Source organism: Rattus norvegicus, chromosome 13 (genome assembly GCF_021556685.1).
Source record: "Rattus norvegicus strain SHRSP/BbbUtx chromosome 13, alternate assembly SHRSP_T2T, whole genome shotgun sequence".
NCBI lineage: Eukaryota > Metazoa > Chordata > Mammalia > Rodentia > Muridae > Rattus > Rattus norvegicus.
Window position 1 is genome coordinate 42,279,286 of NC_141546.1, and position 21,684 is coordinate 42,300,969.

Here is a 21,684-nt window from a genome sequence, read left to right on the forward strand (position 1 = left end):
TGAAGGGATTACAGGTATGCACCACTATGATTAACCTTCCTTCACAAACTTTGTCTTTATTTGGAAAAGTTGGGAGCATACACACACACACACACACACACACACACACACACACACACACACACTGTTCTCTACAAGGTCATTTAAGATGCTCGGTCTAAAGGATTCCTGCTTTTTATTTTGTTTTGGCTTTTTGGGTTTTTTAAGGTTTTGTTGTTTCTTTGCTTGGTGTGTTGTTGTTTTCATTTTTTCATTTTTTTTTTTTTTCGGAGCTGGGGACCGAACCCAGGGCCTTGCACTTGCTAGGCAAGCGCTCTACCACTGAGCTAAATCCCCAACCCCCGGTGTGTTGTTGTTTTCTTGAAGCTTTGGACTTTTGTTTGAAGTAAGTTCATATTACATAGATACGTAGACCAGGCTAACTCAGGCATGATCCTTCAGCGTCTGTGTCCTAAGTGCTTAGATTCCAGGTTTGTAACCTTCTCCAGAGGTTTTGTTTTAATGCCTTTTTAAACACACACCACTTGTATGTAGCAGGTGTCTCTTGAACTTAAATCTGACGTGTATACATAGTTGAGAAACTAATTCAGAAATACGGGACAAATGCTGTTTTCCTAGTGTTCCAAACAACAGCTAGTTGTTGAGATGACTGGTGTCAGTGCACTAATTCTCGGGATTTCCAGCTTTGCCACAGCAGCCACCTGGTGGAGGAATGGTGATGATGCAGCTCAACCTACCAAACAACGCACCGTCCCGAGCGCACTCACCCCCACAGTGGAAGCAAAACAAGTACCACTGTGACCATCAGAGAGGGCAGAAGTGTATGGAAGTGAGCCACATGGACAGTATTGTCCAGGTAAGACAGACTGTTACCTGTCTGGTTCTGAGTTGGGTCTCACTGTGTAGCCCTGGCTGGTCTGGAAATCATGTTTATCTGCTTGCCTCTGCCTCCCTAAGATAAAAACAACAACCACTACTTGTAGCTTGGTTTGTCATTTAGAAACAACATTTTCATCACATACTATGATTTAACATTGGATTTGAAATCTAAGAATAATAGAGACATTTTTAACATTGTTTACTTCCAGATATTTATATCAAAGTTCAAATATTATTTTCCAACTTTTAAAATGAGGTCTTTTGTAGCCTAGGCTGGCCTCAAACTCTTTATCCTTTAGCCTCTTAAGTACTGGGGATTACACAAGTACGACTCTGCCTCATTTTCATTCGTCAACTTATTTATATCCAAAATAAATTTGATCGAAAGCATATCAGAAGAGAGCTGGTCATGCTAGTTTATAACTTTAAATGTGCAGCATTCAGAAAGCTAAGGCAGAAGAATTTAAGTTTGACAAAGGAAAAGAGTTGAGCACCAGATGTCTTTTTCTTTCTTTTTTTAAGATTTTTTTTTTTTTTTCGGAGCTGGGGACCGAACCCAGGGCCTTGCGCTTCCTAGGCAAGCGCTCTACCACTGAGCTAAATCCCCAACCCCCTATTTGTTTGTTTTATGTAAGTACATTGTACACTGTCATTGTCTTAAGACACACCAGAAGAGGGCGTCACATCCCATTACAGATGGTTGTGAGCCACCATGTGGTTCCTGGGAATTGAGCTCAGGACCTCTGGAAGAGCAGTCGGATGCTCTTAACCGCTGAGCCATCTCTCCAGCCCAAGCACCAGATGTCTTTGTTACTTTTCTTTTGCCATGAAGAAAGACCATGACCAAGGCAACTCATAAATTAGTTATTGGGACTCAAAGTTGCAGAGGATTAGGGGCCATAATCATTATGATAGGAAACATGGTGGTGGGCAGGCGTGGCACTGGAATGGTAGCTTGGAGCTTACAGAAAGCTAACTGGGAATGGCTTGGGCTTTTGAAACCTCAGAGCCTGCCTGCCTGCAGTGACAGGTCTCCTCTAGCAAGGCCACACCTTCAAATCCTTTCCAAATAGTTCCACCAACTAGCTATCCAACATTCCAGTGTGAGCCTATAGGAGCATTCTTATTTGAAGCAGCACACCAGGCATGGTGTTAGTTACTTAGGAGTTGGCAGCAGGAAGTCCAGGAGTGCAGAGTCATCCTTTGCTACATAGTGAGCTTGGCCTTACTGTGTCTGCTTGTCATTGTTGAGACCCTATCAACAAAAAACAAGTGAAAATTAGCAGATGCTTAAAACAGTACGTAAAAGTGTTGATGGGTAATGGGTAATAGTGTTACTTTAAAGAGGGTAAACAGATTAGGTATATGACTTTGAACCTAGATGAGCTGTACTTATCAGTTGTCACAAGGAAAGATGGATCAACCAAACATTTACCTTTTAATGTGGTATGTAAGGAAGGATACATCTAACATGCGCTTTTATCAGAGACAGAGACAGAAATTAGACCTAGCCAAGTGCTGGTCCACACCTTTAATCCTAGCACCCTGCAGGCAGAGGCAGGCAGGTGTCTGAATTCAAGGTCAGCCCTGTCTACCTAGAGAGTTCCGGGCCAGCTCAGGAGTAGGTAAATAATGAGACCTTGTCTCAAAAAAAAAAAAAAAATTTTTTTTTTTTTACACCTAAATTTAATCAATACTTTAGGCCTGGAGGCTTATTTATACATGTATAAAAAGAACAAATTATATGGTACTAATAGGATATTGAAGAGAAATTATCCTTTTTATAAAACATCTTTATCTTTTTTTTTTTTCTTTTTTTTCTTTTTTTGGAGCTGGGGACCGAACCCAGGGCCTTGCGCTTGCTAGGCAAACACTCTACCACTGAGCTAAATCCCCAACCCCCATCTTTATCTTTTTTAACTGTTTATTTTATGTGTATTTATGTCCATGCACCTGCATGCCTGGTGTCCTTGGAAACCAGAAGAGGGTATCAGGTGGCCGAAAGCTAAGTTACAGATGGGCGTGAATCATTATGTGCATACAAGTGTTTAGACCCCGTCCTCTAGACAATCAGTGCTCTTAATTGTTGAACCATCTTTCCAACCCGTTCTGGGTCTGATGTTTTATTTGATTATTTAACTTTTTTTTTTTTTTTTTTGCTTCTTTGTGAATTTCATATCACGCACCCCAGGCCCACTCATCCCTTCCTGCCTGCCCTCTGCCCTTGTAACCTCCCCCACCAAAAAGGAGGAAAAAAAAATCTCATTATAGAAGCTGTACTATGTGGCAGTATGTCGCATGGTATACCCTTTTGTCCACACTTCTTTACTTGGCAGTTGTTCACTGCAGCGAGCCTGGTTCCAGGCCTCTGCCTCTGCCACACCATCAATACTGGGTCCTCACCAGGACTCCTCTCCAATATTCTGTTGTTTCCCCATGGTATGGAGTGCCTGCAGATTTGCATCTGTAGGACTGACCACTAATTTTGGTGTTACAGGTTTTCTTCTTTGTTTTCCTAAACATTTTCTCAATTTTCTCTCTCCAACTCTGGTACCATGTCCCTTTCCCTTCCCTTCTGTATATCTCCTCACATTCTTTCATTACGATTGTTAGCTGTATTCAAACCCAGATCCTGTGTGAGAGCAGTAGTGTTGTTACCGGCCGAGCCTGCTCTTGAGCAGTCCATTACTCTTTTGCCACTGTTCTTGTTCTTTCCAAGCCCTTCAGACTTGTATTTAATATGCACTCTTTCAAGCCTTCTTGTTATTGGACACTGAGGGCTATAAATTTCTCTCTTGGAGCTGCTTTTATTATGTCCTGTAAATTTTGATATGTTGTGTTTTTATTTTCATTCAGTTCTTGAAATTTTTAATTGCCTTCTTGATTTCTTCTTTAACCCAGTTTGGGTTCACTAGTGGGTCTAGTCTCTGTGAGTTTGTGTATGCTCTGCGGTTTCTATTGCTTTTCATACCCAGCTGTATTATTCCTTGGTAGTCTATTAGAACACAGGATGTTATTTCAATTTTCCTAAATTTGTTGAGACTTTCTTTCAATATGTGGCCATTCCGGGAGAAAGTTCCAGTAGCTGCTGAAAAGAACGTATGATCTTTAGTGTTTGGATGGAAGTATTTGTAAATGCATGTGATCTATGATATCATTTAACTAGAGAGTTTTGTTTAGCTTTTGTCTGGATGACCTGTCGATTAGGAGAGTCAGGTATTAAATCACTCAATATCACAGTGTTGAGAGCAGTCTGTGGTTTGGCTCTAATAGTGTCTCCTTTATGAAATCAGGTTCCCCTGTGTTTGGTGCATAAATGTTTAGAATTGTGATCTTCTGGTGGGTTTTTCCTTTAGTGACTATGAAAGCTCTAGCCTGCTAGATATGATTTGAAGTCTATTTTGTCAGATATTAAATAGCTCTACCCTCTTGTTTATTTCCACCCTTCACCCTAAGATGGTATCTATTGTTTCTGGAGACAGCAAAAAGAAAAAAGCGGGTCCTGTTTTCTAATCCAGTCTGTTAGACTCTTCTTATTGGGGAATTGATATCATTGATACTGAGAGTTAGTGAGGTGGTGATGCACACCTTTAATCCCAGCATTCAGGAGGGCAGGAGACAGCAGATCCCTGTGAGTTGAAGGCTAGCCTAGTCTACAGAGAGAATTCCAAGACAGCCAGTGCTACACAGAGAATTCCTGCTTTAAAAAAACCAAAATGGGGGTTGGGGATTTAGCTCAGTGGTAGAGCATCCCCAGCTCCGAAAAAAAAAAAATGGATAAATGAATGAGTGAATAAAGACAAATAGATAATGACAGTCACTGATGACAGTGTTTATTGACTCCTGTTATTTTGTGGTGGTATTTCTTTATTATTATTTATTCACTTACATCCCAAATGCTGCCACTCCCTGGTCCCTCTTGCAGAGTTCCTTCCCCTATCCCCCTCACCTTTGCCTCTGAGAGGGTTCCTTCCCCCAAATTCTCCCCACCTTGGTGTATCAAGTCTCTGTAGGATTAGGTGCATCCTCTCCCACTGTCAGACAAGGCAGCCCTCTGTATGTGTGCTGAGGGCCTTAGACCAGCCCATGTATGCTTTTTGATTGGTGACTGAGTCTCTGGGAGTTCCCAGGGTTCCAGCTTAGTTGACACTGTTGGTCTCCCAATGGGTTTACCATCTCCTTGAGGACCTTCTTAGACTTCTTTTCATTAACAACTCTCGTGAAATTATTTATTACTTGTGCCATCTCAGATATGTTAATCTTCTCTTCTGAGGACTGAAATATTTCTTTAGTATCCTCTATAGACCAGGGGCTCTTCTCATGGGCCTGCCTTTATATGTAACTTGGTCTTTCTCTCTTATAATATCCTTTATTTGTTTTGAAAGAGGTTCTTGGACTGGAGCTCAGAGGTTAAGAGCACTGACTGCTCTTCCAGAGGTCCTGAGTTCAATTTCCAGCAACCACATGGTGACTCACAACCATCTGCAATGAGATCTGATGCCCTCTTCTGGAGTGTCTGAAGACAGCGACAGTGTATTCATATACATAAAACAAATAAATACATTTTAAGAAGAAGGAGGAGGAGAAAATATACTTTAAGTATATGTGATAAAATCATAGCTGAATAAAACAGTTTGGGTGTGCTAACAAACTATAAATGGCCATTAAACAGTGAAACTGTGTTTATTTCATTTGATGTCTTGCAGTTGTGTGTATGTGTGTGTGGTGTCCGTCTGTCTTTGTGGGGATTGGGTCCAGAGCCTCATGCATTTTGGGCGTGTACTTTGGCACTGAACTAAACCCTGATCTTATAGTACTTCCTGTTTTAAATTGGGAAGTTCGGTGATACATGACTTAAAATGTTTACAGGTAGATCTACTTAACAAGTTCTCTTAAGAGTTTCTGGGTTGTAGTATAAATTGATCCAGCTCTTTCTGGAATGCCAGATGGTGACATTTTCCCGCTTTCCAAAACACACAAGGTACAAAGCCTGAATCACAAATCTACTTTTGGAATTTTTCCAGTAAAGAATGATGCAACAAGCTATTCACAGTGGTAATGCATGCCTGTAATTTCAGATCTTAGGATGCTGAGGGAGGATAACCTGGGTCTGAGGCCCTCACCTCGAGGAAAAAAACAAAAGTCAAAATGATCTTTAGAATTGGGTCTTCAAGACATCAGAGTTCTGAAAAGAAGTCGTACGGGATAATAGTGCTGAACACCACAGCGCCTCTGACTCATGGCAGCACTGACTGTAGTCTGGATTCCAGAAATAAGGGATGTTACTGCCTCTCTTCTGCTACAAAGAAAGTGGTTGAGACGTGTGTTAAAACTGAAAGGACTCTGTAGTTTGGATGATAGTATTACTATGGATGTCTCAAGTTTTGATGATTCTTCAGTTAAGAGCACTGGCTACTTCTCCAGAGGGACTGGACCGGATTCCTAGCACCCACATGGCAGCTCACAGCTGCCTGTAACTCTAGTTCCAAGGGGTACAGTGTCCCCTTCTGACCTCCATTGGCACCTGACATGCACATAGTACTATACATCTATGGGGGGCAAACACCCACATACATTAAATAGGGAAACAGAAAAAGTCATTGGTTTTAGGAAATAGACACTAATTTATTTCTCCTAAAGGAGTATCATGGGCTGCTCACTCCAATTATTTTCAGAAAAAAATGATAGGATGCATATGTTGTGTAGCACACCATCGTTTCGGTCAACAGTGTCCAACACTGGTCGGGGGTATAATGGTCAGCTGTGGGTGTGGTTCACTAGGAGAGACCTGGGTTAGCGTGTCTGAGGTCCTAGATTCAATGTCTTATTCCCCCCAAAGAAACAGATGTATAATGAATGGAGCTGAAAAATTTCTATCACCTAGCACCATTGTAGTGATTTAAAGTACACTTAAATGCTGACATAATACCCCAATGCTATAATGGCATATTTATCAAGAGACTCTCATATCATGAAGTCATGTAACTATATATAGGAAGAGAGAAAGTAAATAAATGTCAGGAAAATGTAACCTGATTGTGGCGGTACGTGCCTAGAAACAGCACAAAAAAAGAGGCAAAGTTGGGAAAATCTCCAGTGAGTTTGAGGCCAGCCTGGTCTACATAGTGAATTTGAGGCTAGACAGGGCTACACAGTAAGACTGCCAAAAAGACAAAACAACACCATTTAGGAAACTTGGGAATCCTTTGTATAACAGTCATTATTGTGACTATTTTCAAAGGATGAAATTATTTTTAATTAAATCTAAAATGTTTAGTTTTAAAAAAAGGGGGGGGAGAGGGATAGTATGTGTATTATTCTTGAAAAAGCAGTGACATTTTTGCCAGGTTACAAAGCAGGTTTCAAAAAATTATAGTCTGTTCTCATTTTTGTAGTAGTAATGATGTGTGAGTACGTATTCGTTATTCATAATGACTTTAACTCTTTAACAAGTATCAACTTATAATTCAGTGAATAATTTTATAATTCAGTGAATAGATTTTTTTCCAAATGTAAGTTTTCCAACAGCCTGCCCCAAGTGTGACCTCATTTCCCCTCTACTGTGATTGCAGCACAGCCCGCAGCTCAGCAGCCCCATCCTTTCTCCTGTGCAGTCACCAGCACCAGCGCAGCTGTCCGCTCTAAAGACCACCCGTCCCTCCGGGCCGCCGCTTTCCATCGTGTCCCAGTTCGCTAGACCTTTTGTTCCTGGGCAGGGTAAGTGTTCGTGAAACTGGTCATAGCGTCAGAGAGCTGTAAACCGTGTCTATGGCACCCGTCCCTCTTCTCTGTTCACCTGCTCAGTTATTTATTTCGTTTGTGTGTGCATCCATGTGAAAGTCAGAGGACAACTTCCTGGAATTGGTTTTCTCCTTCCACCATGTTAGCTCTGGGGATAAACGCATGTTGTCAGGCTTGGTGCTGATGCCTCATTAGCAATATAGTAATGGCTTTAACTCCTTCCTTCATTGTAACAGTACACAGTGACTTATATGTGTTATTTATTAAGAGATTGATTCAGTGAGCATTTATGCAAAGTTTATTGTGCCCTGCTCTATGAATAAAGAAGTGCATGCAGTCATAGCAGATTCAAACAAACATGTGCTTGCAATTTTTTTTATAAATGAAAAATTATTAAATGGGGAGATATTCACAGTATGACTTTGTAAAACAAGTTAATATTAAGATTTCCATAAAGCCCTTGATTTAATATAGTCAATTGCCAGAAATGTTTTATATTGTAGAAATGTTATATTAAAACAAGAATGAGGGCTGGAGAGATGGCTCAGTGGTTAAAAGCACTGACTGCTCTTCCAAAGGTCCTGAGTTCAATTCACAGCAAGTACGTGGTGGCTCACAACCATCTGTAACAGGATTTAATTCCCTCTTCTGGTGTGTCTGAAGACAGTGTTTGGTAAAGAAATGAATCTTTTTAAAAAGCAGAGAACAAAAATTAGTTGCTATTTTATTCCCACTAAAATAACTATGACCAATAATATTGTCAACACCAGAAGTTGAAGATCCAGAGAAGCAACTAAATAGACCTTGGTGGTAAGAATATAAAAGAATAAAGGCACTTTGGAGAAAGTAGAAGAGGTTTCTTGTTAATCTCTTGCCACATAGCCTAGCCACTCCACTCCTAGCTGAAGGAGAATGAATTGTATTCACAGACCTAACCAAGAACATTTACAGAAACCTCAGCTCAAATGGGACTTGATTAAATTATATATCTATCGCCTGGAATGTATTTTATTTATATATACCATGTGTCCTGTGGAGTACATAGTAATAAGTGAACAAAGCAAGCTATATATATAAATCTAATTTATTGTTTTAAACAGAAATCCAGCCACATAAGAAAGTGTGCTATAAGATTCTAATTATGTGAAATTTGCCTACAGCAAGTTCATCCAATCTGTAAATCCAAATTAGAAGTCAGAAAGTGCTAGAAATGAGATGTAGAGGATAATCTGAAGAATGCAAATACCCTTTGCCCTTTTTGTAGTCATTGTTACATAGACATACTACTGTCTAAATTCATCGAACACGACCCTTCAAATATCCATTTTTATCGTATAACAAGTCAATCTCACTGTTTAAAAGAGTGGTAGAGTATACACACAGCAAAAATGAGCACACTTGTATAATATAACAAAGACTTAACATATACACACCAAAACATCAGAAGCGATAGAATTACCGGGATGACTTATATTTCCCCCTTTATAAAATGGAAATACCTTATTCATTATTGTTGTTGTTACTATTATTATTATTATATGAGTGTGGGTGTGAACTTAATGTATCTACTTTGAAAATTTCTATATGTATTTAATACTTATATTTATTTATATATTTAATACTATTTCATTTATATGGGTCTTTTGCCTACATGTATATCTGTGTACCACATGGGTCCGTGGTGACTATGAAGGCCGGAAGGTCAGATCCCTTAGAACTGGAGTTACAGATCAGTGTGAGCCACCATGTGGTGCTGGGAATTGAACCCAGACCCTCTGGAAAAGCAGCCAGTTCTGTTAACTGCTGAGTTATCTTTCTAGCTCCTGTTTCTTATTTATTTGTTTTGTTGGGTTTTTGTTTTGTTTTATTCTTTATTTCATATGCCTCGCTGTTTTGCCTGCATAAGTATGCCTGTTTGAGACTATGATTCCCTGGATTGGATTGACAGACAGTTGTGAGCTGTGATGTAGATGCTGAGAATTGAATCTAGGTCCTCTGGAAGAAAAGCCAGGACTCGTTACCTCTGAACCATCTCTTCTGCCCTGCCAGCCCCTAATTTTGTTTTTTGTTATTTTTTTATTCATTTATTTATTAGTGTGTTTGTTTTGTATTTCAAGACAGGGTTTATCTGTGTAGCTCTGGCTATCCTGAATCTCATTCTGTAGATCAGATTGACCTTGAATCAGAGATCTGCCTGCCTCTGCCTCCCAAGTGCTAGGATTAAAGGAATGGGCCCCTGCTACCCAGCTATATAAACAAATAATCCATGGACATGGCTAAAAATTAAGTGGAAAGATGGCTAATGATTAAGAGCACAGACTGGGGGTTGGGGATTTAGCTCAGTGGTAGAGCGCTTGCCTTGCAAGCGGAAGGCCCTGGGTTCAGCCCCCAGCTCCGAAAAAAAAAAGAAAAAAGAAAAAAGAAAAAAAGAAGAGCACAGACTGCTCTTGCAGAATATCTGAGTATGGCTCCAAACACCCAAATCAAACAGCTCAAAAGTGCCCATCATTTTACTTACAAGGGAATCCAGCACCCCTGTCTCCCGGGACACCTGCTTTCCTGTGTACATGCCCACACACATACACACATGTACATAATTAAATTTATTTTTTAAAAACTCTTAAGTGAGGGGCTGGTAAAATGGCTTCATTTATAAGGACACTTGACTTGCTGCCAAGCCTGACAACCTGAGTTAGATTCCCAGGACAGACTCTCATGGCGGAAGGAAAGGGCTGACTCCTGAAGATTGTCCTCTGATCTTCACACTTGTTTTATGAAAAGTGCATGTCCACACATGCAGTAAATAGTAAATAAGTAGGTGGACTTTGTTTTTTACTAACTCTACTCAGAGGACCTCTTGTTGAGGACTTTTTGGTTCCCAGCACTCATATTGAGCAGCTCGTAACCGCCTGTTCCTCCATCTCAGGGGTGTAACACCCTCCTCCAGCCCCTCAGGCACCTGCACTCCTGTGCACAGAGGCACACACAGAACTAAAACATTAACTTGGTCGTTGGTAGTGCATGCCTTTAATCCCAACTCTCAGGAGGCAAAGGCAGTCAGATCTCTGTGAGCTTAGACTACATAAGAATGCAGTATAGGGGGGCTGGGGATTTAGCTCAGTGGTAGAGCGCTTGTCTAGGAAGCGCAAGGCCCTGGGTTCGGTCCCCAGCTCCGAAAAAAAGAACAAAAAAAAAAAAAAAGAATGCAGTATAGGTTACCCGCCCTCCCCACTCTGTTCCTGCCATCAGCCCTTCTCACAGTCCTGCCGACAGTTCTTCACCTTTCAGACGTTTACACTGACCCTTTGAAGAATTTAAGGAACTTTTTCCATTTAAGAAAAAAATAAAAGTAAGCCAGGTGGTGGTAGTGCACACCTTTAATGCTAGCACTAGAAAGGCTGAGGCAGGCAGATCTCTGTGAGTTTGAGGCCAGCCAGGTCTTTGGCTTAGATGGCTCAGAAATTAAAGGAACTTGACACCAATTCTTATGTCTCTAAATTCGATTCCCAGAACCCACGTGGTAGAAGGAAAAAAACCAATGTCCCCAGGTTGTCCTCTGTTCCCACACACCCACAATTTATTTTATATGCACACATATACAGATACACAAATAACAGTTTTAAAAACATCTATTACCTTTGTTTGTTTCCCACCAAACATGTTTCCTGTGTTTATCTTCTTTCTGAACAGTTTAACAAACTCTGGTAAGTACATTACAGCCAAGAAGAGGGAACCATGAAAAGTGTTTTTAATGACTTTCAGGAGATGCCAGGTATCCGCTGCTTGGCCAGCCCCTGCAGTACAGCCCTCCTACTCTTCTGCATGGACACATTCCACATCAACAGGTATGACAGGCAGTCTGCTCCACAGGCTTCGCTGCCAAACACCCTCACTCTTCCTGAAGATAGCAGAGATGCTAGAGCCAGCAGCTAATGCTTGCTAGCACTGGCCCCGAGCACAGCGGAGCAAGGGACAAGGTGGCAGCCAGTGTCTGAGTAGTACTTTGTCACTGATACCAGAAAGTGAAGGTAGCCACAGGCCCCACACCTTTGCTTATGCAAGAGGGTCTGCAGGGATGCCCTAGTGAGTGCCAGTGTTACAGAGCAGCATCCAGCCTGACACTGGTTTAATTTCTGCCCAAATCCAAAACCCAAAGCTTGTTCAGGTGCTATATCTTCAAATATTACAACTTAGTTTGCAACTCTTCGGCTTTTCTAGGGTCAGTCTGGCAGCAGGCATGGAAACCGAGGACGTAGACAAGCTAAGAAAGCTGCATCCACAGACCTTGGAGCAGGAGAAGCAGGTATGCCCATAGATGTAGGTCTGAATACCCATACTACCACACCGCAAACCTGGGCTCCATTCTTCTAGAGTCCGCCTCCACCTTCAGGGTCTTAGGTGTGGTGTGAGCGTGTATATAGTAAGACCTTGGCAGGTAACTTTGGAGCAATAGAGAGGGTCACAGAGTAAAAATGTGCCTGAGAGCACCAGGCAGAGAAAGGCTTCACATCAGCAGTAAAGGGCAACAAGGAAGGACTTGTCTTTCTGTGGTATGTTTTGTCTTTGTACTTCAATTCCAATAAGCAGCCTTGGGTCCTAAGGGTGGGTGCTGTTATCTTTAGTTCACATTGGAAAGTCAGAAAAGTTTTGCCCAAGATGACCTACCTGATCTAGAGAAAGCCACTGCTTAGTCCACAGAGTAAAGACTGAGACCAGTAGCTTAGCACTTAGTGCTGAATTGGAATGATTTTAAAGAGTAATGGAGATGTGAGTTTATATGTCAGAATGTTGTTTCCTGTCATCTGGGACAGCAGTACTTGGTCCAACTTCTCTGGTGATAGGCATTAACTCTCTCACCTCTTTTATGCTAGTCGTCGGCAAGGTCTTGGAGATCACAGAACTACCAGACGGAATAACTCGAATGGAAGCTGAGAAGCTTTTTGGGGAACTCTTTAAAATTGGCGCCAAGATCCGATGGCTCCGGGACCCCCAGTCTCAGCCCCAGCTACGTCGTCATCCTCTTTGCTGTGGTAGTGGGGATAACACTGTCAACCCCGAGCGCTCTAAACCCAGTGACCTGGCCTCTACATACACTGTCCTAGCCACGTTCCCCTCCATTTCAGCTGCACAGAGTGCACTGAAGAAGCAGATCCATTCAGTGAACAAGTTTAAGCTGAGAATGAGCAAGAAGCACTACGACTTCCACATTTTGGAAAGGGCAAGTTCTCAGTAAACCAGCCGCTACCTTTGGACCCCACTCTAGAATTCCCTGCCCTCTCCCATCTGATTGGCTTGTTAAGTGGAGCGTATGTAATATAGAGACTCCTGGGATGTTTGGCCGAATTACAGCTTTTGGAAGAAAGTCCAGGGACCCAGTGAAGGGAGGGGGGAGATACCCATTTCACCCCAGTGACTATAGGAATCCACACAGGAATGATACAGAGTTAGCAGCGTTCTCTAAGGAAATGCTGTTCAGATGCCTCCTAACTTTTATAGTTATTTTGTTTTATATTTCTGAATTCTTGTATCAGATCCAAAGCTCTATTGTACAGCAAATTATTCTTCAAAGTGATTATAACCAGTTGCAGCCTGTATTTCTTTTTGCAGCCAGCACAGTGTGAACCAACTCAAACTTTGGGAGAAAAAGAATGCAGGAGTGGAATAACCAAGTCAAAACCATGTCAAAACTATCCTCTGGGGGGCTCTGAGGGTGCTAAGGAGACCCACAAATAAACAATGACTCCTCCACTGAATTGCTAAACACAGAAAACTTTCCAGGAAATCCAGAACTCCCCAACAGGGTCCTTCCTTCTTCATTTAGGTAGTATGGCTGTTAAGTGTAAGGTAAATTATGTTCTCAATGCCTCTTAATCAAACCACTTAGGTTAAAAAGAAATAGGAATCATCCTAGGCAGGAAAATTATTCCACTTTTTTTTAAGTGTCCTTCCAATAACTAAATGCCGCTCGTCAGCATTGTCCTCTTTGGAAATTTTGTCTCCTGAGGAAATGCACTTGACGAGTGCTGAAACTTCTTAAGTGGTTTAAATTTTGTTTTCATTGTTTGCAGCGGATTACTGGACATCAAAGATTCATTGCACTTATGAACAAGGAACTTTATTTTCAATTTCTGTGTAATTTTGCAAGGCTGTACAATGTGCTGATGCAAGCCTTTTTCAGTTCAAGAGAATAAATGTTTACAAATGTAGACCTACTTTGTCTTTTTATTTTTTAATTAGAAACATCCTAGGGACTGGTAAGGTGGTGCATTGGGTGAAAGCACGTGTTGCACATCAATCCCTAAAATCCACTAAAGGTAGGAGAGATCCCACCACCCAGACTTCTCCTGTGACCACAGTGTGCTTTCCCATGGTGTCAAAGTAGTAAGTGAAAAAATAGCGTCATAGCTGACAACAAAATGGAATCTGACCTCTCCTTCAGGCCAAGGGACGGTTTTTCCTGATCCTAATATGGAGGAACTTGTGGCCTGGGAGGAGAGGAAGTAGACCTCAGATTAAAAGCCTATTAGTCTGGTGGGCTTGATGTAAGTCAAGGCAGCACATTCCACAAAGCAGCTGAGTTGAATTCTCCACATCAGCAACAGAAAAATGTCAACATCAGACCTCAGCAGAGGCTCAGCAGCAGGTCTTTGTGAAAATTGTCTGACCCCAGCACCTCAGCAGTCTTCATGGTCCAGTACCCCACTAATCAACCATGGCCCTGTATCTGGGATTCTTGAAGCTTTGAGATCTGACACTGGAAGAAAACCTAAGGCTTCTACTCATACATTCAACCCATCGGTACCCCGTCGGTCTTCACCAGAGTAAAACACTGCAGCTGCTTGCTTGCTTGCTTGTTTGCTTGCTTGCTTGGTTTGCTTTGGGTTTTGGTTTTGGTTTTGGTTTTTTTCAAGATAGTGTCACTCTACGTAGCCATGGCTGACCATGCTGGCCTCAAACTCAGAGGTCCCCCTTCCTTTGTCTCCTGAGTGCTTAGATTAAAGGCATGCACCACCACTGCCTGGCTGCAGCTGCACTTCAGTGCCCCACTGCTCCATCAGCTCAAGCAGCATCGTGCATGTTTCTGGCATATTTCTAAACCAATTCATTTTGGATTAATTTTTTTCTTTCCTGGCATGGAAATAGGAAGGGCATAAGGGAACGACAGAAAAACCTGAGTCAGAAAACAGAAAAGTGATCAAGGTAGTTCTTCTTTAGGAAAGGAAAAAGGGAAAGTAGATAAAATTATTAATCAAGTAAGTTTCAGTTCTCTTGTTGCTTAAGAAATTTAGTTGTTTAACATAAGCCTTAAACCACATGGTGGTCGTGAATGTCTATAATCACAGCACTTGGGAGGTTGATGCAGGACTTACAGTTCTAGGATCCATGTGGTGGAAGGAGAAAACTGACTCCTGTAAGTTGCCTTCTGACCCCCTCTACACACACTCACTCTCTCTCTTTCTCTCACGCACGCACACACTCACACGCATACACACACACACTCTCTCTCTCTCTCTCACACACACACACACACACACACACACACACACACACAGGTCCTTCTAGTTAAAGAAGTAGCTTAGTTAGCACAATGCTTGTCTAACGCTTGGAGAGCACTGGGTTTGATCCGAAGCACCACATGAACCAGGTGTGGTGGTACACACATACAGTCCCAGCATTGGAAGGTAGAAGCAGAAGAGTCTGAAGGTTATCTTTGGCAAGTTGGAAGACAGCCTGGTCTATGTGAGACCCTGAAATTGGTTGCTGGTCTGACTTGGGTCAAATCTATTATGATGGTAAAATTTTTAAAAAGGCGCTGGTGGAGGGCTTGCTCATATGCTTTTTGAAGAAAAGGGATAAAGGTGTTGTCACCAAGTAGAGCCTCCATAGACTTGAGAGCAGCCATCCTCAGGAAGACTGAAGTCGGGTCACAAGGCAAAAGGATGAGCACTGTTAGAAACTGCTCACCTCTGTATACATTTCACCGGAGAGTCAAATTAACTCAAGCCAGGTGAGGTGGCTCAGGCCTCAGCTCTCAGGAGTCAGGCATGGTGATCAAAAAAGTTCTTTACCAACCTGGTCTACAAATAAGACTATCTCAAATAAAAATAATAAAAGGATAATTCTGAACCAGCAAGATGACTCATCAGTTAAAGGAACCTGCCACCCTCCCTGACTACTGACTTCACACTCAGAAGACAGTGACTGTACTCACATGAAATAAAGAAATTTAAAAAAAAAAAGCTATTTGTGTCTCTTAAGTTAGTATCATTCTAAACACATGATTTATGATGAAACATGCTATTCTGCTCTATCATCCCCACTAATCCCTTTGCATAGTACCCACACCATCATATTACCCACCTATAAGTCACCTCAGAGCTGCTGGTTTTTTTTTAATTAGTTATTGTATGTATATGAGTACACTCTAGCTGTCCTCAGACACACCAGAAGAGGGCATCAGACCCCATTACAGATGGTTGTGAGCCACCATGCAGTTGCTGGGAATTGAACTCAGGACCTCTGGAAGAGCGGTCAGTGCTCTTAACCATTGGGCCATCACTCTGGCCCTGTATTGTTTTCATTATTGCTCTGTATTATTTCCTAGTATTGACTGTAGCCCAAGAGTAGTGATGCTGGGAGCTGCCAGCAGTGTCGTTCAGTTGGTAGAGATGAAGCTTGCCCAGCATGCTTGAATACCTGGCTTCCATGCACAGCGTTCCATAAGCCAGGCAAGATAGCACATACTCGTTAATTCCAGCACTTCGGAGATGAAGGCAAGAGGGTCAGAAATTCAAGGTTATCTTCAACTGCATGGTGCCAGGTGCCTTTAACTGATGAGCCATCCCTCTGGTCCAGGACTATCATCGCATTATAGTTACTTGGGAAGAGATTCCATGTAGAGCAGACTGATGTAGAACTTTCACTACTACCATGCCTATCTTCTGAGAACTGATTATAGGCTTGCACCACCATGCCTGGCTTGAATTATTTTGAGGTTCAAGTGGAATGTGTAACAGAGGTTGGGGTTCCTCCCTATATAACACCCCAGCCCAGAACTTCTTTAAATTTTTCATTATTTAAGGTGGGTATAAACTTGTACAGGTCAACGGACAACTTTTCAGTCACTTGTGTTCTGGTGCTCAGGCAGGCATGCTGGCTCCTGGACCAGAATTCTAAGTGTTATCAGACAGCGTCACCCTAGAACCCTGGGGTATGGTCCTCTATCTTTACAGTCATTATCTCGTGAGTTGGAAATGTTGGGTGATCAGACTACAAATGGAGGGAAAGTCAAATGTAGATTCATGACATAAAAGATGCTTTTAGAAATGAAGGGACTGAAGAGATTAGTTTTTAAGAGCACTGACCGCTCTTCCAGAGGTCCTGAGTTCAATTCCCAGCAACCACATGGTGGCTCACAACCATCTGTAATGGGATCTGATGCCCTCTTCTGGTGCGTCTGAAGACAGCTACAGTGTACTCATATAAAAAATAAATAAAAATTTTTTAATGCAAATAAATGAGCTGGAGGAGTCAGCGAACCATCTTAACCCCTTTTTAGTGTGGGAAAGAGCTGGAATCTAAAGTGTCCCTTCACTCTTTGTTTCATATGAACAATGGCACTAGGCTCCTGAGTGGTCTGTTTACCCTCAGTATGCTTACCAGCCACCCTCCACACTCACAAGCTTGGTAATTCCATCCTTAGAAATTCTCCCGAGAGGAGGGGGGCTAGAGAGGGCTTAGCCATTGTGAGTGTTTGCTTCTCTGTCAAAAGGACTGGACTCGGTTTCCAGCACCCACACCAGACAGCTCTGAAATACCTATAATTCCAGCTCCAAGGGGTTGTGTGTGTTTTTTAAGATTAGTTTTATTTCCATGTGCCTGTGTGTGTGAGTACCCACAGAGGTCAGAAGATGCTGGACTGCCTGGCTAGAGATAGTGGGGGGGGGGGGGTGTGTGAACTGCCTGCCATAGGTGGCTAGAAACCAAACTCTTCCCAGGACATTCATTCTTCTTCTACTGGCATTTTACAGTTAATTTAACTCAAAAAAAAGGTGATTTTGGGGGGGTTGGGGATTTAGCTCAGTGGTAGAGCGCTTGCCTAGCAAGCGCAGGGCCCTGGGTTCAGTCCTCAGCTCTGGGGAAAAAAAAGTGATTTTTTTTTTGGGGGGTTCTCTTTTTCGGAGCTGGGGACCGAACCCAGGGCCTTGCGCTTCCTAGGCAAGCGCTCTACCACTGAGCTAAATCCCAACCCCGTGATTTTTTTTTTTAAGTGTGTGTGTAATATGTGCACATGCATGCGGTTATCCACTGAGGCCACGGGAGATTGTAAGATCTTTTGCAGCTGAAATTATAGGATGTTGTGAGCCACCTACTGTAGGTACTCAGAATTGAACTCAAGTCCTCTGTAAGAGCAATGTGTGCCTTTAAACTTGGCATCTCTCTCCACAGAGCCCCTCAGTTCATACTTAAATACTACCTTCCTTCAATAAGCCAACTTCTGTGGTTCCTTTCACCCCTACCTGAGGCCATTTCTGGTGAACTATAATTAATGACTTGGTGTAAATTAAAATATCCTGGAATTCTTCCATGCCATTTACTATAGTGGCAATTACACAATTAATTGCCCAATTTATTGCTTAATGCTTTACTATTGGTCAGAGGAATGTAATCCTTGAGATAAGTTGTCTGTTTCTTTTGTTTACTAAGACCTCAACAAATGCTGATTAAATTTAGAAATGATCCAGCAAAACTTTGAGCTCTGAGATGGGCATGCATAATCTTCTTGAACATGATTTAGGCAGGCATTCAGAAACAATAGCTAACATCTGTAAAGCACCTAATTGCCACTTCAGTAACAAGGACTTGCTGAACACTTAAAGGGTTTCTGTGTGATTACACAGCTTGAACGGCAGGTTCCCTCATCTCATGTCTCCAGTTGACTAGTGAGGGAACTGACCCATCCGAGAGCTTAGGAAATGTGCCCAGAGTTGTTCCAGTAATAAATAGGGGGTGCTCATGCACTGGGGTGGCTGTTTCCCGCTGGATGGGTTTACCCCTTTGTCATTGCTCCACTCACTTCCTGACACTAGTGCTGGTTTATATTATTCACTTGTATCTGCCTTCGAAGCAGAAGAGAGATGTCAAAGTACTTCACATGGAAAAAAAAATGGTTCTTAAGGAAGCTAGGAGAAATGAGCCGATTTAAACCAGATTAGATTATATTAAAGGCAGGTTCTTCAGAATCTGCTTTGGGTAGGTGAGTTCACTGCCCCAAGGACCAAAGCCAAGGAAGTTGCCATGGGGAGAGGGGGGTGGTTAGGGAAGGGTTAGCAGAGGGAGATAGTAAGAGAGAAAAGGGGGATAGGGAAACAAGAGAAGAGAGGGGAGGAGGGGGGAGGGAGGGAGAGGAGGGGAGAGGAGAGAAGAGACCAAAATGTCTGGACTGGAAAGTTCAAGGTTGGGGACAGGGTATGCCAGGTAGGGACTGAGGGATGTTGGGAGAACCTTAGGTCAGGTCTGCTTTGGTATGTAAAATACCCACCTCAGTCCCTTGTCCCCAGGTCAGAAACCAAACACTAGGAACTTGTGCAAATGTTTTTAACTTCCATTTTGATTTCGTGTGCATCCGTAAAGCTTACATATTAATTTGTTTTCTTACTGACCTATACGCAAGTTGATTTACTCCATATAGACAACTTTCTTTACACCTCTCACACTCAAGAAAACAGAACTATTTTCTTTACATGATTTTCATACAAATTAAGTGCAGCCAGCCAAGATAGTACACACCTCCAATCCCAGCACTTGAGAGGCATAGGCAGTAGGATTGTCTTCACAGAATTAAAAATAAATAAGTTGTTTCAATAGCATAGTGGCTGGAGGTTTTACAGTGTGATTCAGTTAGTAAATGCCAGTTATATCCCCCAAACCAGCATTCTGCCACTACCTCCCTTCATGTACAGGGGCCATGTGGTACTCGAAAAAAAATCACTGTTGTGCCTCTAGCCAGTCTTTTTCTTTTGTTTGGGGTTTTGTTTGTTTTGTTTATTCAAGGTCTCTCTGTACAAATCCTGACTGTCCTCGAAATTCACCTTGTAGACCAAGCTGGCCTCCAGCTCAAACAGATAGGCAGGCCTCTGCTTTCTGATTGTTGGGATTAAACGCCTGAGTTACCACGCCCCCCTGAATCCCATCTTTTTCACAGGGTCAAAGTAAATAAAAACCAAAGGCTTCGGTCCAACCCCTGTAAAGCTTGTTTATTTCTTTGTGACTTCTGCCTGCTCATTACTTCCACTCTCGTCGTGCCTGGAAACTAGTTTACCTTTCCACAGGAAACAAACAAGCTTCGGAAGACTACAATTCCCAGGAAGCTTCACTGCAGGCGACGTCAACGTGCCGTAGCGGTTAGTCATCCTTCCTGATACTTCCACTTCCTGGAGTCGGAACCTGAGGCTTCGCGGGGGCGCGCACACACGGACTTACCTAGGAGACAAGGCACGGGGGCGCGCGACCCCTGACGAGGAGTGTTGTCACGTGACACAGGGGCGTGCTATTCTTGCCTTGCGCGCTCCTGTGCGCGTCCCCAGGGGGCGGCTGTCGGGCGTACGGGCCAGCTGGGTCGTCAGGCCAGGGGCTAGGCTAGCCGGTGGTTGCCGGGGCCACGAGGCCAGAGAACGAGGAGGGCGGGGTCGGCTGTGAGACCGCGGCGACGACACACCGAGCGAGCGCCCGGGCCTGAGGGGAGCGATGCTGTGGTTCCAGGGCGCCATCCCGGCGGCCATCGCGTCTGCTAAGAGGAGCGGCGCGGTCTTCGTGGTGTTCGTGGCAGGTGACTGGGGAGAAGGCCTGAGAATGATAGTGCTTCTGGCTTTTTCTTGATTCTGTTAGCGTCGAGGGAGCTAGGCAGGAGGAGCTACGGTGGGCTGGGCTCCGACAGCATAAGACCCTGTCCCCCGGGCGCTCGGTCTGTTTGGGTCCGCTGGGTGTGCTCCGGGCCCACTCGTCTCCTATCCCGACCAGTATGGTTTTATAGGGCTCCAGGCTTGCTCCGCTGCAGGGCCACCCAGACGCCAAGCCTCTTCAGGCCGCGGGCAGGCCCAGGGCCGCTTGGTGCCTCTGGGGTCTGTTTGGGACTCCGGCGTGACCTCTCTGCATCTGTGTGAGAAGCTCGTCCAGGCCCTATCCCCAAGCACAGAATCCGGCGAGGAGACGCGCCCCGCAGGCCTTGGCAGTCGGGTTGTCACAGGCAGACCCCCTTCCCAAGACCCGCACCCTGGTGTCCCCTTGGTCCTCTGGGATCCCCTCTCCTGGCAACTCGGACCTTTTAATTCTTGGTGTGCAGATGTGGTTGGGACAGGCCACTAGGCAGACAATCGGGTCTAGAAAGTTGTGAGCTGTCAAGAAAGCTGTGTCATCGGTAAGCCACGAAGAAACCACCTGATGTCTTAGAATGTTCCTGAAACATAAACTTGAGCTCACAGATGGGTACTCTCTTACAGAGCTCGGAGGGAATCTCTAACATGCAAGAATTGCTTTATTACAAGTTGACTTTTCTTTTTTTTTTTTTTTTAACTTTTAACGTAGTTTTTAAAGTACACTCAGTCCTGATTCTTCCTCTCTTCTAACCTAAAGTCTGGTTTTCCAGACATGTGCTAACTCACTTACTCTATGTTGCTCTAGATCAGTTTGTTCCATAGTCTCCTCTTATACTGCTGATGTCTTGTGTATCTGCAGTAAACCATCTCTTTCTGTAGTTTTGTATATTCTTGATACATGGACCAGTGTGTGTGGCAACTGTTAATTTGAAGTGTGTTTCTCCAGTCACTCGTGTTTCGTAACAGTTTACTCATAATTGACCCACATATTCTAGTTCTGTAACTTTGGCCATCTCTGAAGAAAAATGACTGAAATACGAATTTGAGCTTTAAATTTTAAATATCTGTTTCGTTGTGCTAAATTTTCAGCTTGGTGCTTGCCTTGATTAGGAGAGCGTAAATTATTTAAGTTATATTGGAGTTATACTTTAAATTAATAAATTAGTCTTGTAATCCAGTAAGGACATTA

General features: G+C 43.1%; 2 protein-coding genes across 23 annotated transcripts in view; both read left to right on the forward strand.

Annotated features, from left to right (window-relative positions):
• Nucleotides 1-13,832, forward strand: part of R3hdm1 (R3H domain containing 1) — a 144,859-nt gene extending 131,027 nt beyond the window's left edge. For 13 of the 19 annotated variants that reach the window (XM_087580682.1, XM_087580686.1, XM_087580689.1 and 10 more), the window contains 5 exons: nt 684-856; nt 7,452-7,596; nt 11,383-11,465; nt 11,839-11,923; nt 12,492-13,826. In XM_087580682.1, the coding sequence (XP_087436808.1) occupies nt 684-856; nt 7,452-7,596; nt 11,383-11,465; nt 11,839-11,923; nt 12,492-12,853 (848 nt within the window). In that variant the 3' untranslated portion in view covers nt 12,854-13,826. Of the gene's footprint in view, nt 1-683; nt 857-7,451; nt 7,597-11,310; nt 11,466-11,838; nt 11,924-12,491 lie in introns of all 19 variants that reach the window. The other 6 variants (NM_001134867.2, NM_001443613.1, NM_001443614.1 and 3 more) reach the window with 3 other exon arrangements.
• A 6,187-nt stretch (nt 13,833-20,019) lies between these two features.
• Nucleotides 20,020-21,684, forward strand: part of Ubxn4 (UBX domain protein 4) — a 32,411-nt gene continuing 30,746 nt past the window's right edge. For 3 of the 4 annotated variants that reach the window (XM_087580703.1, XM_087580704.1, XM_087580705.1), the window contains exon 1: nt 20,194-20,449. In XM_087580703.1, the coding sequence (XP_087436829.1) occupies nt 20,368-20,449 (82 nt within the window). In that variant the 5' untranslated portion in view covers nt 20,194-20,367. 4 annotated transcript variants of the gene reach the window in all.